We start from the raw sequence: 13677 nt of genomic DNA, 5'->3' as shown, positions 1-13677 counted from the left end.
AACTTACAATACCCAGTGATCAATTTCTGTCTCTCTCGCTCTCTCTCTCTCCACGTGTTTATACTCCCTGTGTCAGCCGTGGATATACTCCCTGTGTCAGCCGTGGCTATACTCCCTGTGTCAGCCGTGGCTATACTCCCTGTGTCAGCCGTGGCTATACTCCCTCTGTCAGAAGTGTCTACACTCCCTGTGTAAGAAGTTGCTATACTCCCTGTGTCAGCCGTGACTATACTCCCTATGTCAGCCGTGACTATTCTTCCTGTAACAGCCGTGGGTATACTCCTTGTGTCAGAATTGGCTATACTCCATGTGTCAGAAGTGGCTATACTCCTTGTGTCAGAATTGGCTATACTCCCTGTGTCAGAAGTGGCTATACTCCTTGTGTCAGCCGTGGCTATACTCCCTGTTTCAGCCGTGGCTACACTTCCTTTGTCAGCCGTGGCTATACTCCCTGTTGTTGGAAAGTTCCAACCCTGATACATCCTTATTGTATCATAATACATCACTATTGTATACTAAGCATAGTATCTATTAACCCCCTACTAACTGTAGTACTAATATAAATTAATATTTTCCTATCTGCGCGTCATTTACTAAAATTCTCCCCACATCGAGACGCAGTATTGCGTCAGATAATATCCAGCAAGGCATAGTTATTGTCAACATGGCAGAGAATTGAATAATATTCTAAACCTTTATCAGTATTCTTTACAAGAATTAATACCTGATAATATAACAACTAGTGATTCAATAACAAGGAGTTATCAACTAACATATCACTATATAACAGTTTATCTGTTATCTTAAACCGTCAATGGAGGAAACAGAACTTCTCTCCATTTTTCGTTCAATAAGAACACTGTTCATAATTATTGGCAATTAGCGAGAATGGAAACAATATTTAACTCATTATAATTGCGACTCTATTCTCATTGACGTATTATGTAGAGTAATTACAAGGAAAAGAATTTTCCGTTTCTACTAATATGTCGCGCATGCGCGAGAGAGTGGTTGAGAGAGGAGAGGAGTCGGACGCCAGCGAGCCATGCGGTTGGACGACGTTTAGACAACGTGGCGGCCATTAGCCCAGGGAGAGGCGAGTCCTTCGTCAATTACACGATAGGCCCTTGTTACTAATCGGACTTGGAGTGTGGAACTACTCCATTAGCGATCCATGGATTGCATCGGTGGACAACCAGCAGGTTAAGTGTTCTAGTATTGTTATAGGAGCTCACTATATATGTACTGTGCACTTAGGCCATCGTTACGTCGTAATACTTCCCCAAACGCCAAGTACGTCCGCATGAAATTTAATTTGTCCCTTCCATTGAACTGTAATGGCATAATCTAATTTGTATAGACAATTTTTACGCTCTATTGGGTTTCCAGCATGTGTTGGAGCTGCCGTAATTGCAACAATTTCCCACGCTAGGCTAGTGGATCACGTGTTCCAGCAAGTCCCAGATGACGCCATCTCGACACCACATCTCTGTTCACTGTTACAGCTAAGCGGCTGAAATTACTTTAATTTAGATATTATTTATTAATAAACGGTTGAAACCTAATAATAATTTGAGATTATATTTCATTTGCGAGATTTAGGATTTAAGAATAATTTCATAGCCTCATGAATTTTATATGAGAACAATTTTTCGTATATTCATTGTCCAATATATTCTTGCTACTAACCAAATTATCAAATGTTTATTTTATTTATACCTTAGTAAAGCAGTTACTAATTTTGTTCGAGGAACAACCAGCCTGGATAAAGTGTACTGGGAGTACTCTACTTCTGGTATTAACCCCCCATTTGTGAAGAAGGGAAAGTTTACTTCTTGAATAGTAATTTAATTTACTGTCCATTAATATTCACGGAATAATTCTTAATAGTGACATTATCCACAGGCACTGGTATTTCAGTCCTTTTCTATTGTTTATTTATCTGTTTCCCTTTTAAGTAAAAATAGGGTGGTCCTTCGATTCATTTAAGTCAGTCAATTAAATATCAATATATTGAGAGTAAGCTTTCCTTCACGACACCTGTGTCAGCCGTGGCTATACTCCCTGTGTCAGCGGTGGCTATACTCCCTGTGTCAGCCGTGGCTATACTCCCTGTGTCAGCGGTGGCTATACTCCCTGTGTCAGCCGTGGCTATACTCCCTGTGTCAGCCGTGGCTATACTCCCTGTGTCAGCGGTGGCTATACTCCCTGTGTCAGCCGTGGCTATACTCCCTGTGTCAGCGGTGGCTATACTCCCTGTGTCAGCCGTGGCTATATTCTCAGTGTCAGCAGTGACTATAACCTCTCTGAGTCAACCGTGACTATACTTACTAAGTCAGCCGTGACTCTTCTCCCTGTGTCAGCCGTGGCAATACTCCCTTTGTCAGCCATGATTATACTCCCTGTTTCAGCCGTAGGTATAATCCCTGTGTCAGCCGTGGCTATATTCCCTGCGTCAGCCGTGTCTATACTCCTGTGTCAGCCGTGGCTATACTCACTGTGTCAGCCGTGGCTATACTCCCAGAGTCAGCCGTGACTCTGCTCCCTGTGTCAGCCGTGGGTATACTCCCTGTGTTAGCCGTGGCAATACTCCCAGTGTCAGCCATGATTATACTCCCTGTGTCAGCCGTAGGTATAATCCCTGTGTCAGCCGTGGCTATATTCCCTGCGTCAGCCGTGTCTATACTCCTGTGTCAGCCGTGGCTATATTCACTGTGTCACCCGTGGCTGTACTCCCAGAGTCAGCCGTGATTATACTCCCTCAGTCAGCCGTTGAAATAATCCCTGTGTCAGCCGAGACTGTACTCCCTGTGTCAGCCGTAGCTATACTCACTGTGTCAGCCATGGGTATACTCCCTGTGTCAGCCGTGCCTATACTCCCAGTGTCATCCGTGGCTATACTCCCAGTGTCAGAAGTGGCTATACTCCCTGTGTCAGAAGTGGCTATACTCCCTGTGTCAGCCGTGTCTATACTCACTGTGTCAAATGTGGCTATACTCCTTGTGTCAGAAGTGGCTAAACTCTGTATCAGCCGTGAATATACTCCCTGTGTCAGCCGTGACTATACTCCCCGTGTCAGCCGTGACTATACTCCCTGAGACAGCCGTGACTATACTTCCAGTGTCAGCCGGAGCAATACTTCCGGTGTCAGCCGAGTCAATACTCGCTGTGTCAGCAGTAACTAAACTTCTTGTGTCAGAAGTGGCTATACTCCCTGTATCAGCCATGGCTATACTCCCTTTGTAAGCCGTGGCTATTCTCCCCGTGTCAGCCGTGGCTATACTCCCAGAGTCAGCCGTGACCATACTTCCTGTGTCAGCCATGGATATACTCCCAGAGTCAGCTGTCGATATACTCCCAGAGTTAGCCGTGACTCTGCTCCTTGTGTCAACCGTGGTTATATTCCCTGTGTCAGCCGTGGGTATACTCCCTGTGTCAGCCGTGAGTATACTCCCCGTGTCAGCCGTGATTATACTCCCTGAGTCAGACGTGGCTATACTCCCAGTGCCAGCCGTTATCTTGAGATGATTTCGGGGCTTTTAGTTTCCCCGCGGCCCGGTCCTCGACCAGGCCTCCACCCCCAGGAAGCAGCCTGTGACAGCTGACTAACACCCAGGTACCTATTTTACTGCTAGGTAACAGGAGCATAGGGTGAAAGAAACACTGCCCATTGTTTCTCGCCGGCGCCTGGGATCGAACCCAGGACCACAGTGGCTATACTCCCTGTGTCATCCGTGGCTATACTCCCAGATTCAGCCGTGGCTATACTCCCTGTGTTATCCGTGGCTATACTCCCAGTGCCAGCCGTGACTATACTCCCTGTGTCAGCTGTGACTATACTCCGTGTCAGCCGTGGGTATACTCCCTGTGTCAGAAGTGGCTATACTCCCTGTATCAGCCGTGGCTATACTCCCTATGGCAGCCGTGAATATGCTCCCTATGTCAGCCGTGGCTATACTCCCCATGTCATCCGTGGCTATACTCCTAGAGTCAGCCGTGTCTATACTCCCAGAGTCAGCCGTGACTCTGCTCCTTGTGTCAACCGTGACTATATTCCCTGTGTCAGTCGTGGGTTTACTCCCCGTGGCAGCCGTGGCTATACTCCCTGTGTCAGCCGTGACTCTGATCCCTGTGTCAGCCATGGGTATACTCCCTGTGTCAACTGTGACTATATTCCCTGTGTCAGCCGTGGCTATAATCCCTGAGTCAGCAGTTGGTATACTCCCATTATCAGCCGTGACTATACTCCCTGTGTCAGCCGTTGGTATACTCCTTGTGTCAGCCGTGACTATATTCCTGTGTCAGCCGTGGCTATATTCCCAGAGTCAGCCGTGACTATATTCCCTTTGTCAGCCGTGGGTATACTCCCTGTGTCAGCCGTGACTATACTCCCTGAGTCAGCCTTTGCTATACTCCCAGTTTCAGCCGTGGCTATACTCCCAGAGTCAGCCGTGACTTTGCTCCCTGTGTCAACTGTGGCTATATTCCCTGTGTCAGCCGTGACCATATTCCCTGTGTCAGCCGTGAGTATACTCCCTGTGTCAGCCGTGACTATACTCCCTGAGTCAGACGTGGCTATACTCCCAGTGCCAGCTGTTATCTTGAGATGATTTCGGGGCTTTTAGTGTCCCCGCGGCCCGGTCCTCGACCAGGCCTCCACCCCCAGGAAGCAGCCCGTGACAGCTGACTAACACCCAGGTACCTATTTTACTGCTAGATAACAGGGGCATAGGGTGAAAGAAACTCTGCCCATTGTTTCTCGCCGGCGCCTGGGATCGAACCCAGGACCACAGTGGCTATACTCCCTGTGTCATCCGTGGCTATACTCCCAGATTCAGCCGTGGCTATACTCCCTGTGTCATCCGTGGCTATACTCCCAGTGCCAGCCGTGACTATACTTCCTGTGTCAGCTGTGACTATACTCCGTGTCAGCCGTGGTATACTCCCTGTGTCAGAAGTGGCTATACTCCCTGTATCAGCCGTGGCTATACTCCCTGTGGCAGCCGTGAATATGCTCCCTATGTCAGCCGTGGCTATACTCCCCATGTCATCCGTGGCTATACTCCTAGAGTCAGCCGTGTCTATACTCCCAGAGTCAGCCGTGACTCTGCTCCTTGTGTCAACCGTGACTATATTCCCTGTGTCAGTCGTGGGTTTACTCCCCGTGGCAGCCGTGGCTATACTCCCTGTGTCAGCCGTGACTCTGATCCCTGTGTCAGCCATGGGTATACTCCCTGTGTCAACTGTGACTATATTCCCTGTGTCAGCCGTGGCTATAATCCCTGAGTCAGCAGTTGGTATACTCCCATTGTCAGCCTTGACTATACTCCCTGTGTCAGCCGTGGGTATACTCCTGGTGTCAGCCGTGACTATACTCCCTGTGTCTGCTGTGGCAATACTCCCTCCTTCAGAAGTGGCTATACTCCCTGTTTCAGAAGTGGCTATACTCCCTGTGTCAGCCGTAGCTATACTCCCCGTGTCAGCCGTGACTATACTTCCTGTGTCAGCCGTGACTCTGATCCCTGTGTCAGCCGTGACTCTGATCCCTGTGTCAGCCGTGGGTATACTCCCTGTGTAAATCGTGCCTATATTCCCTGTTTCAGCCGTGACTATATTCCCTGTGTCATCCATGGGTATACTCCCTCTGTCAGCCGTAGCTATACTTCCTGTGTCAGCCGTGGGTGTACTCCCTCTGTCAGCCGTGGCTATAATCCCTGTGTCAGAAGTGGCTATACTCCCTGTGTCAGCAGTGGCTATACTCCCTGTGTCAGCAGTGGCTTTACTCCCTGTGTCAGAAGTGGCTATACTCCCTGTGTCAGCAGTGGCTATACTCCCTGTGTCAGAAGTGGCTATACTCCCTGTTTCAAAAGTGGCTATACTCCCTGAGTTAGCAGTTGGTATACTCCCAGTGTCTGCCGTGGCTATACTCCCTGTGTCAGCCGTGACTATACTCCCTGTGTCAGCCGTTGCTATACTTCCTGTGTCAGCCGTGACTATATTCTCTGTGTCAGCCGTTACTATACTCCCTGTGTCAGCCGTTGCTATACTCCCTGTGTCAGCCGTTGCTTTATTCTCTGTGTCAGCCGTTGCTATACTCCCTGTGTCAGCCGTTGCTATACTCCCTGTGTCAGCCGTTGCTATACTCCCTGTGTCAGCTGTTACTATACTCCCTGTGTCAGCCGTTACTATACTCCCTTTGTCAGCCGTGACTATATATCCTGTGTCAGCCATGACTATACTCCCTGTGTCAGCTGTGGCTATGCTCCGTGTCAGCCGAGGTATACTCCCTATGTCACATGTGGCTATACTCCCTGTGTCAGCTGTGGCCATACTCCCTGTGTCAGCCGTGACTATATTCCCTGTGTCAGCTGTGGCCATACTCCCTGTGTCAGCCGTGACTATATTCCCTGTGTCAGCCATGACTATACTCCCTGTGTCAGCTGTGACTATCCTCCCTGTGTCAGCCATGACTATACTCCCTGTGTCAGCCATGACTATACTCCCTGTGTCAGCCGTGACTATATATCCTGTGTCTGCCATGGCTATACTCCCTGTGTCAGCCATGACTATACTCCCTGTGTCAGCCATGACTATACTCCCTGTGTCAGCCGTGACTATATATCCTGTGTCAGCCGTGACTATACTCCCTGTGTCAGCCGTGACTATACTCCCTGTGTCAGCCGTGACTATACTCCATATGTCAGCCGTGCCTATTCTCCCTGTGTCAGCCATGGCTATACTCCCTGTGTTAGCCTCAGCTATGTTCCATGTGTCAGCCGTGAGTATACTCCCTCTGTCAGTCGTGGCTATACTTCTTGTGTCAGCCATGGCTGTACTCCCTGTGTCAACCGTGGCTATTCTCCCGGTGTCAGCTGTGGCTATACTCCCTATGTCAAAAGTGGCTATACTCCCTGTGTCAGCCGTGGCTACATTCTCTGTGTCAGCCTTGGTAACACTCCCAGTGTCAGCCGTGGCTATACTCCCTGTGTCAGCTGAAGATATACTCCCTGTGTCAGCCGTGGCTGTACTCCCTGTGTCAGCCGTGGGTATACTCCCTGTGTCAGCGATGGCTATACTCCCTGTGTCAGCCTTGGCTATACTCCCTGTGTAAGCCGTTGGTATACTCCCTGTGTCAGCCGTGGCTATACTCCCGTGGCTATCACTTCCTTTTGTCCGGTCGTGATGGTCAAGCGGATTAAGGCGTCCTGTAGATACCAGTTGCGTTGCTCCTGGCAGTATGGGTTCGAGTCACTTCTGGGGTGTGAGTTTTCAGTCGCATATAGTCCTGGGGACCATTCAGGCTTGTTCGCATTTGTGTTCCTCATGTGTGCCCCAAAGAATGAGGTGATTTGATAAAATGCTATGCCCAAGATTACCATCCGAGTGCCGGCGGGGAAGTGGTTCAAATAGCTTCGGCTATCACTTCCTTTTGTCCGGTCGTGATGGTCAAGCGGATTAAGGCGTCCTGTAGATACCAGTTGCGTTGTTCCTGGCAGTATGGGTTCGAGTCACTTCTGGGGTGTGAGTTTTCATATATATATATATATATATATATATATATATATATATATATATATATATATATATATATATATATATATATATATATATATATATATATATACATATATATATATATATATATATATATATATATATATATATATATATATATATATATATATATATATATATATATATATATATATATATATATGTATATATCTGAAAACTGGCTGGAAGAAGGGGGACCCATAGCCTCGGAGGAAACCACACATAACGCATTGGAGGGAATGTCGGTCCCCTCCAATACAGTTTCTGTGTGCTTTTCTCCTACCACCCCCTTCCCTTTTTTTTTTTTTTTCCTTTATTGTGTATTTAAAGGTTACAAAACATACAAGACAAATGCCTAAAGGTTATGGATCTCTTGAAGCTCCTCCGCTTCTGGACAGGAACCGAGGACGCAGCAAGCATTTCCCCTCTGGATCGCCACACTGAGACGCTGAAACAAAAAACTGGAAGCCCTTGGGTCTCTGGTGACGTCAATGAGCTTGGAACCCAATTCCTTGAGAAATCCCAAGGCACTCTTGCCCCATGGGCCATGCGTCTCAGACGCTATGGGAACAAAGAGGTATTGACCTTCCAGTCGCCTGTACTTGAGTGATTTTGCTGTTTCCCTGTGGTTGGCCGCCCCACCTGCTTGATCAGCTCCGAAGTGTACATAGGTGTCAGCCAGGGTGGATACACATGTGTAGTCCCACACCAACTGTCTACCCTCCTTCCATGAGTATATGGTGATGCCATCAGGGCGAAGTGCGGGGAAATCCGGGTTTTGGACCCCTAGGATGCGAGGTTCTCTCTCCGCTGGGCACCCAGCTGAGACGAGGCTTCTCTTGATGATGTCATTGACCTCGTTGTGTCTTGCATGCCAGCCCTTTGTGCTTCCGCAATGCAACCCATGCAGTCCGTATTGGTCTGCTTCCACCCTGTTGCAAATACACTTGTATTCAGTGTGAATTGGGGCACCAAGGCGGAGGGCCACTGCTACACGAAGGGATTCTGGATCTAGGCGCGTGCCCATTGCTGACATGGGTACTGCCAGGAGGAAGTCTCCTGCATGGGGGGCACGCACTGCTCTGAGGCGGGCTTTCTCCTTGTCTGATGTTGCGGCAGTGAGCAAGGCATCAGCTACTTTTTCCACTAGAGGGTGGTCCCAGCCGGACTGTTTGTGTTGTTTTGTTGGCTCTATAATGGTTACTGGGGCTGCAAGAACATCCCACTGATTTGAACATTCAGTGAAAGCAGGATCGTGTATTCCTGCTGAATCTCTCAGGGTTGCAGGTAAAATATCTCTGACGAGGTCGTGCGATGCATGAGAGGAGGAAAGGAAGGCTGGTAGAGCAATTTGGGAGGCTGTGCGGACACCAAGGCCGCCGAGTCTTACAGGAAGGGTTGCTTGCTCCCACTGAGAGTCGTCCAATGGCAGGTTCAGGACTTTCACCAGCATGGACCTCAGAAGGGTGTCATACACATTTAACTTAGGGCTGCTGTAGGATGGAGAACATCTCAGAAAGTAGGTCAACTTAGGGAGAGACAGGCATCTTGTAAGGAGAAAGAGAGCATCATGGGCATTAATCTTGTCAATCCTGTCCAGCATTCTCTTTAGATCAGTGATTTTTGCAGCCAGGACCTCCTCGATTGCTCGTGGGCCAATGGGGGCACCCAGGAGAGTGCAGTCCGGTGGTTCGACAACGAGAATGTCTGGAAGAACATTTTGTATTTGCCCAGTGATGTCTGGGTTGCGGGAGATTATTTCACATTTGGATGCATTGAGAATGAGGCCTAAGGCTGCTCCCTGCTCCTCTCCTCCCTGAGAGACAGATATATATATATATATATATATATATATATATATATATATATATATATATATATATATATATATATATATATATATATATATATATATATATATATATATATATATATGTCGTACCTAGTAGCCAGAACTCACTTTTTGGCCTACTATTCAAGGCCCGATTTGCCTAATAAGCCACGTTTTCCTGAATTAATATATTTTCTCTAATTTTTTTCTTATGAAATGATAAAGCTACCCATTTCATTATGTATGAGGTCAATTTTTTTTATTGGAGTTAAAATTAACGTAGATATATGACCGAACCTAACCAACCCTACCTAACCTAACCTAACCTATCTTTATAGGTTAGGTTGGGTTAGGTAGCCGAAAAAGTTAGGTTAGGTTAGGTTAGGTAGGTTAGATAGTCGAAAAACAATTAATTCATGAAAACTTAGCTTATTAGGCAAATCGGGCCTTGCATAGTAGGCTGAGAAGTGAGTTCTGGCTACTAGGTACGACATATATATATATATATATATATATATATATATATATATATATATATATATATATATATATATATATATATATATATATATCCCAGAGTCCAGCATAGTTAAGAAAACATTTTGTGAAAAAACAATGCAGAAGATAAACAGTAAACATAACGCAGAAGCAGCGGGTTGGTACAATGCTTCACTCAAATATCAACCACTTATTTAGATGAAATGGAGCATTGGAACAGAAGTACACTTACACAGCATTTGCCTTAGTTTGGCTTAGAAGAGAGGAAATATCAGACTTGTGGAGAATTGTCGGACAAACCTTTGGAACATTATGTAACACTATACACAGTTGCTGTCTTTTTCCAAATAAAAGTTAGTTTAAATATGTTGAGTGTTGATGCATTTCATTTCTTGTTAATGGCTAGGTAGGTGTTGATATAGGAAGTTCATTATAAAGGTTTAAAGTTAACGATTCCTTTTTCAAGTCATAGCTTTGAACATGGGCAGGTAGAGTGTAGGACTAATACTGTCAGGTAGATTTTAATGTCTGTCTGTAGTTGACTTGTATCTTGTTGGCCTGACGATCGTCTGTTGTTATGCACGGTTGACTTATCTGTTAATACATCACTGAGGTTCATGTTTAACATCACTGATGTATGGAGACAATATTCATTTACAGTGTTGTTACTGACGTCCTGCTTATACATAACATTAGTTTTAAGTGCAGGAATCTACGTCTAGAAAATGTTGTTTCCATGCATGACCATACATGCCCACTGGCATTATGAAGAAAATAAGAATTACAAATATATACTAAATCTTTCCAATGACGTAAACTTCAGTAAATTATTTGCCCACTTTGATGCAACAAAACTTATCTCGTTGCAAGTAGCCGCTCATAAGAAAATAGGAGCGGCACAACTCCCCAGCCGCTGTGTGGTTGTGGGGAAGTTGCCCACTTCCTTCTTCCTGCTAATCCTCTGGAAGCAGTTAAGTTACTTATATTTCCCTGAAGAATCAGCACTCATCCTGCTGAGAAAGAAATTATATAAGCTCAGCTATCTCTTGCTCCCAAGACTCTGAGTCTGAGGCCTGAATCGATGCTGATATTTCCTATAAAACTGTTGCAGTTAATTTCTTGTTTTGCATGTTAGTTGCTATAGTTTACGAGGCAAATAAAAAGGAACAATCTTTAATATGTTTCAAACTACATGTATATGTTAATCATTAACATTATTTAGCGATTACACTTTCATCCACTCGACTACAGACAATGTATTTACCTAGTTGTACTGCCTAGTTGTCCATGTGGGGTTTGAGCTTCGGCTTTTTGGTCCTGCCTCTCAACCGTCAATCTACTGGTGTACGGATTTCTAGGCCTTTTGGGCTCTGTCATATCTACATTTGAAACTGTGTATGGAGTCAGCCTCCACCACATTACTTCCTAATTCTTTCCATTTACTAACTACTCTGACACTGAAAAAGTTCTTTCTAATGTCCCTGTGGCTCATTTGGGTACTCAGCTTCCACCTCTGTCCCCTTGTTCGTGTACCAGCCGTGTTAAATAATCCATCCTTGTCTAACCTATTAATTCCCCTGAGAATGCCGGAAAGCAATGTCGTAAATGGCTTGCATGATGACACCACGTGTGGCATGCTGATGACACCACGTGTGGCATGCTGATGACATCACGTGTGGCATGCTGATGACACCACGTGTGGAACGCTGATGACACCACGTGTGGCATGCTGATGACACCACGTGTGGCACGCTGATGACACCAAGTGTGGCATGCATGATGACACCACGTGTGGCATGCTGATGACACCACGTGTGGCATGCATGATGACACCACGTGTGGCATGCTGATGACACCACGTGTGGCATGCTGATGACACCACGTGTGGCATGCATGATGACACCACGTGTGGCATGCTGATGACACCACGTGTGGCATGCTGATGACACCACGTGTGGCATGCATGATGACACCACGTGTGGCATGCTGATGACACCACGTGTGGCATGCTGATGACACCACGTGTGGCATGCTGATGACACCACGTGTGGCATGCATGATGACACCACGTGTGGCATGCTGATGACACCACGTGTGGGGTGCATGATGACACCACGTGTGGCATGCATGATGACACTACGTGTGGCATGCTGATGACACTACGTGTGGCATGCTGATGACACCACGTGTGGGGTGCATGATGACACCACGTGTGGCATGCTGATGACACCATGTGTGGGGTGCATGATGACACCACGTGTGGCATGCTGATGACACCATGTGTGGCATGCTGATGACACCACGTGTGGCATGCTGATGACACCACGTGTGGCATGCTGATGACACCACGTGTGGCATGCTGATGACACCACGTGTGGCATGCTGATGACACCACGTGTGGCATGCATGATGACACCACGTGTGGCATGCATGATGACACCACGTGTGGCATGCTGATGACACCACGTGTGGCATGCATGATGACACCACGTACTCACCTATTTGTGCTTGCGGGGGTTGAGCTTTGGCTCTTTGGTCCCGCCTCTCAACTGTCAATCAACTGGTGTACAGGTTCCTGAGCCTACTGGGCTCTATCATATCTACATTTAAAACTGTATATGGAGTCAGCCTTCACCACATTACTGCCTAATGCATTCCATCCGTTAACTACTCTGACACTGAAAAAGTTCCTTCTAACGTCTCTGTGGCTCATGTGGGTACTCAGTTTCCACCTGTGTCCCCTTGTTCGCGTCCCACCAGTGTTGAATAGTTTATCCTTGTTTACCCGGTCGATTCCTCTGAGGATTTGTAGGTTGTGATCATGTCTCCCCTTACTCTTCTGTCTTCCAGTGTCGTAAGGTGCATTTCCCGCAGCCTTTCCTCGTAACTCATGCCTCTTAGTTCTGGGACTAGTCTAGTGGCATACCTTTGGACTTTTTCAAGCTTCGTCTTGTGCTTGACAAGGTACGGGCTACATGCTGGGGCCGCATACTCCAGGATTGGTCTTACATATGTGGTGTACAAGATTCTGTATGATGCCTTACACAGGTTCCTGAACGCTGTTCTGATGTTAGCCAGCCTCGCATATGCCGCAGACGTTATTCTTTTTATGTGGGCTTCAGGAGACAGGTTTGTTGTGATATCAACTCCTAGATCTTTCTCTCTGTCCGTTTCATTAAGTATTTCATCTCCTATTCTGTATCCGGTGTCTGGCCTCCTGTTTCCACTGCCTAGTTTCATTACTTTGCATTTACTCGCGTTGAACTTCAACAGCCATTTGTTGGACCATTCACTCAGTCTGTCTAGGTCATCTTGTAGCCTCCTACTATCGTCCTCAGTTTCAATCCTCCTCATTACTTTTGCATCGTCGGCAATCATTGAGAGAAACGATTCTATACCCTCTGGGAGATCATTTACATATATCAGAAACAGTATAGGTCCTAGGACTGACCCCTGCGGTACTCCACTCGAAACGTCTCGCCAATCTGAGACCTCACCCCTCACACTGACTCGTTGTCTCCTGTTGCTTAGGTACTCCTGTATCCAACGGAGTACCTTCCCTTTCACTCCAGCCTGCATCTCCAGCTTTTTCACTAGCCTCTTGTGTGGCACTGTATCAAAGGCTTTCTGACAATCCAAAAATATGCAGTCTGCCCACCCTTCTCTTTCTTGCCTGGTCGTAGAATTCAAGTAACCCTGTGAGGCAGGACCTGCCATCCCTGAATCCATGTTGGTGCTGTGTTACAAAGTTCTTTCGCTCCAGGTGCTCCATTAGCTTTCTTTGCACAATCTTC

The 13677-nt window shown here is 46.7% G+C and overlaps 1 protein-coding gene across 1 annotated transcript; it reads right to left on the bottom strand.

The window, feature by feature from the left end:
- Positions 1-3005: 3005 nt before the first annotated feature.
- Positions 3006-3323, bottom strand: LOC123751751 (ice nucleation protein-like). The gene has a single exon (XM_045733833.2). The coding sequence runs from the start codon at positions 3321-3323 to the stop codon at positions 3006-3008; it is 318 nt and encodes a 105-aa protein (XP_045589789.2).
- Positions 3324-13677: the final 10354 nt, after the last annotated feature.

This window comes from Procambarus clarkii, chromosome 56, assembly GCF_040958095.1.
Source record: "Procambarus clarkii isolate CNS0578487 chromosome 56, FALCON_Pclarkii_2.0, whole genome shotgun sequence".
Taxonomy (NCBI): Eukaryota; Metazoa; Arthropoda; class Malacostraca; order Decapoda; family Cambaridae; genus Procambarus; species Procambarus clarkii.
Note: the sequence above shows the minus strand (reverse complement) of the source record. Positions and strands in the feature narration are given on the sequence as shown.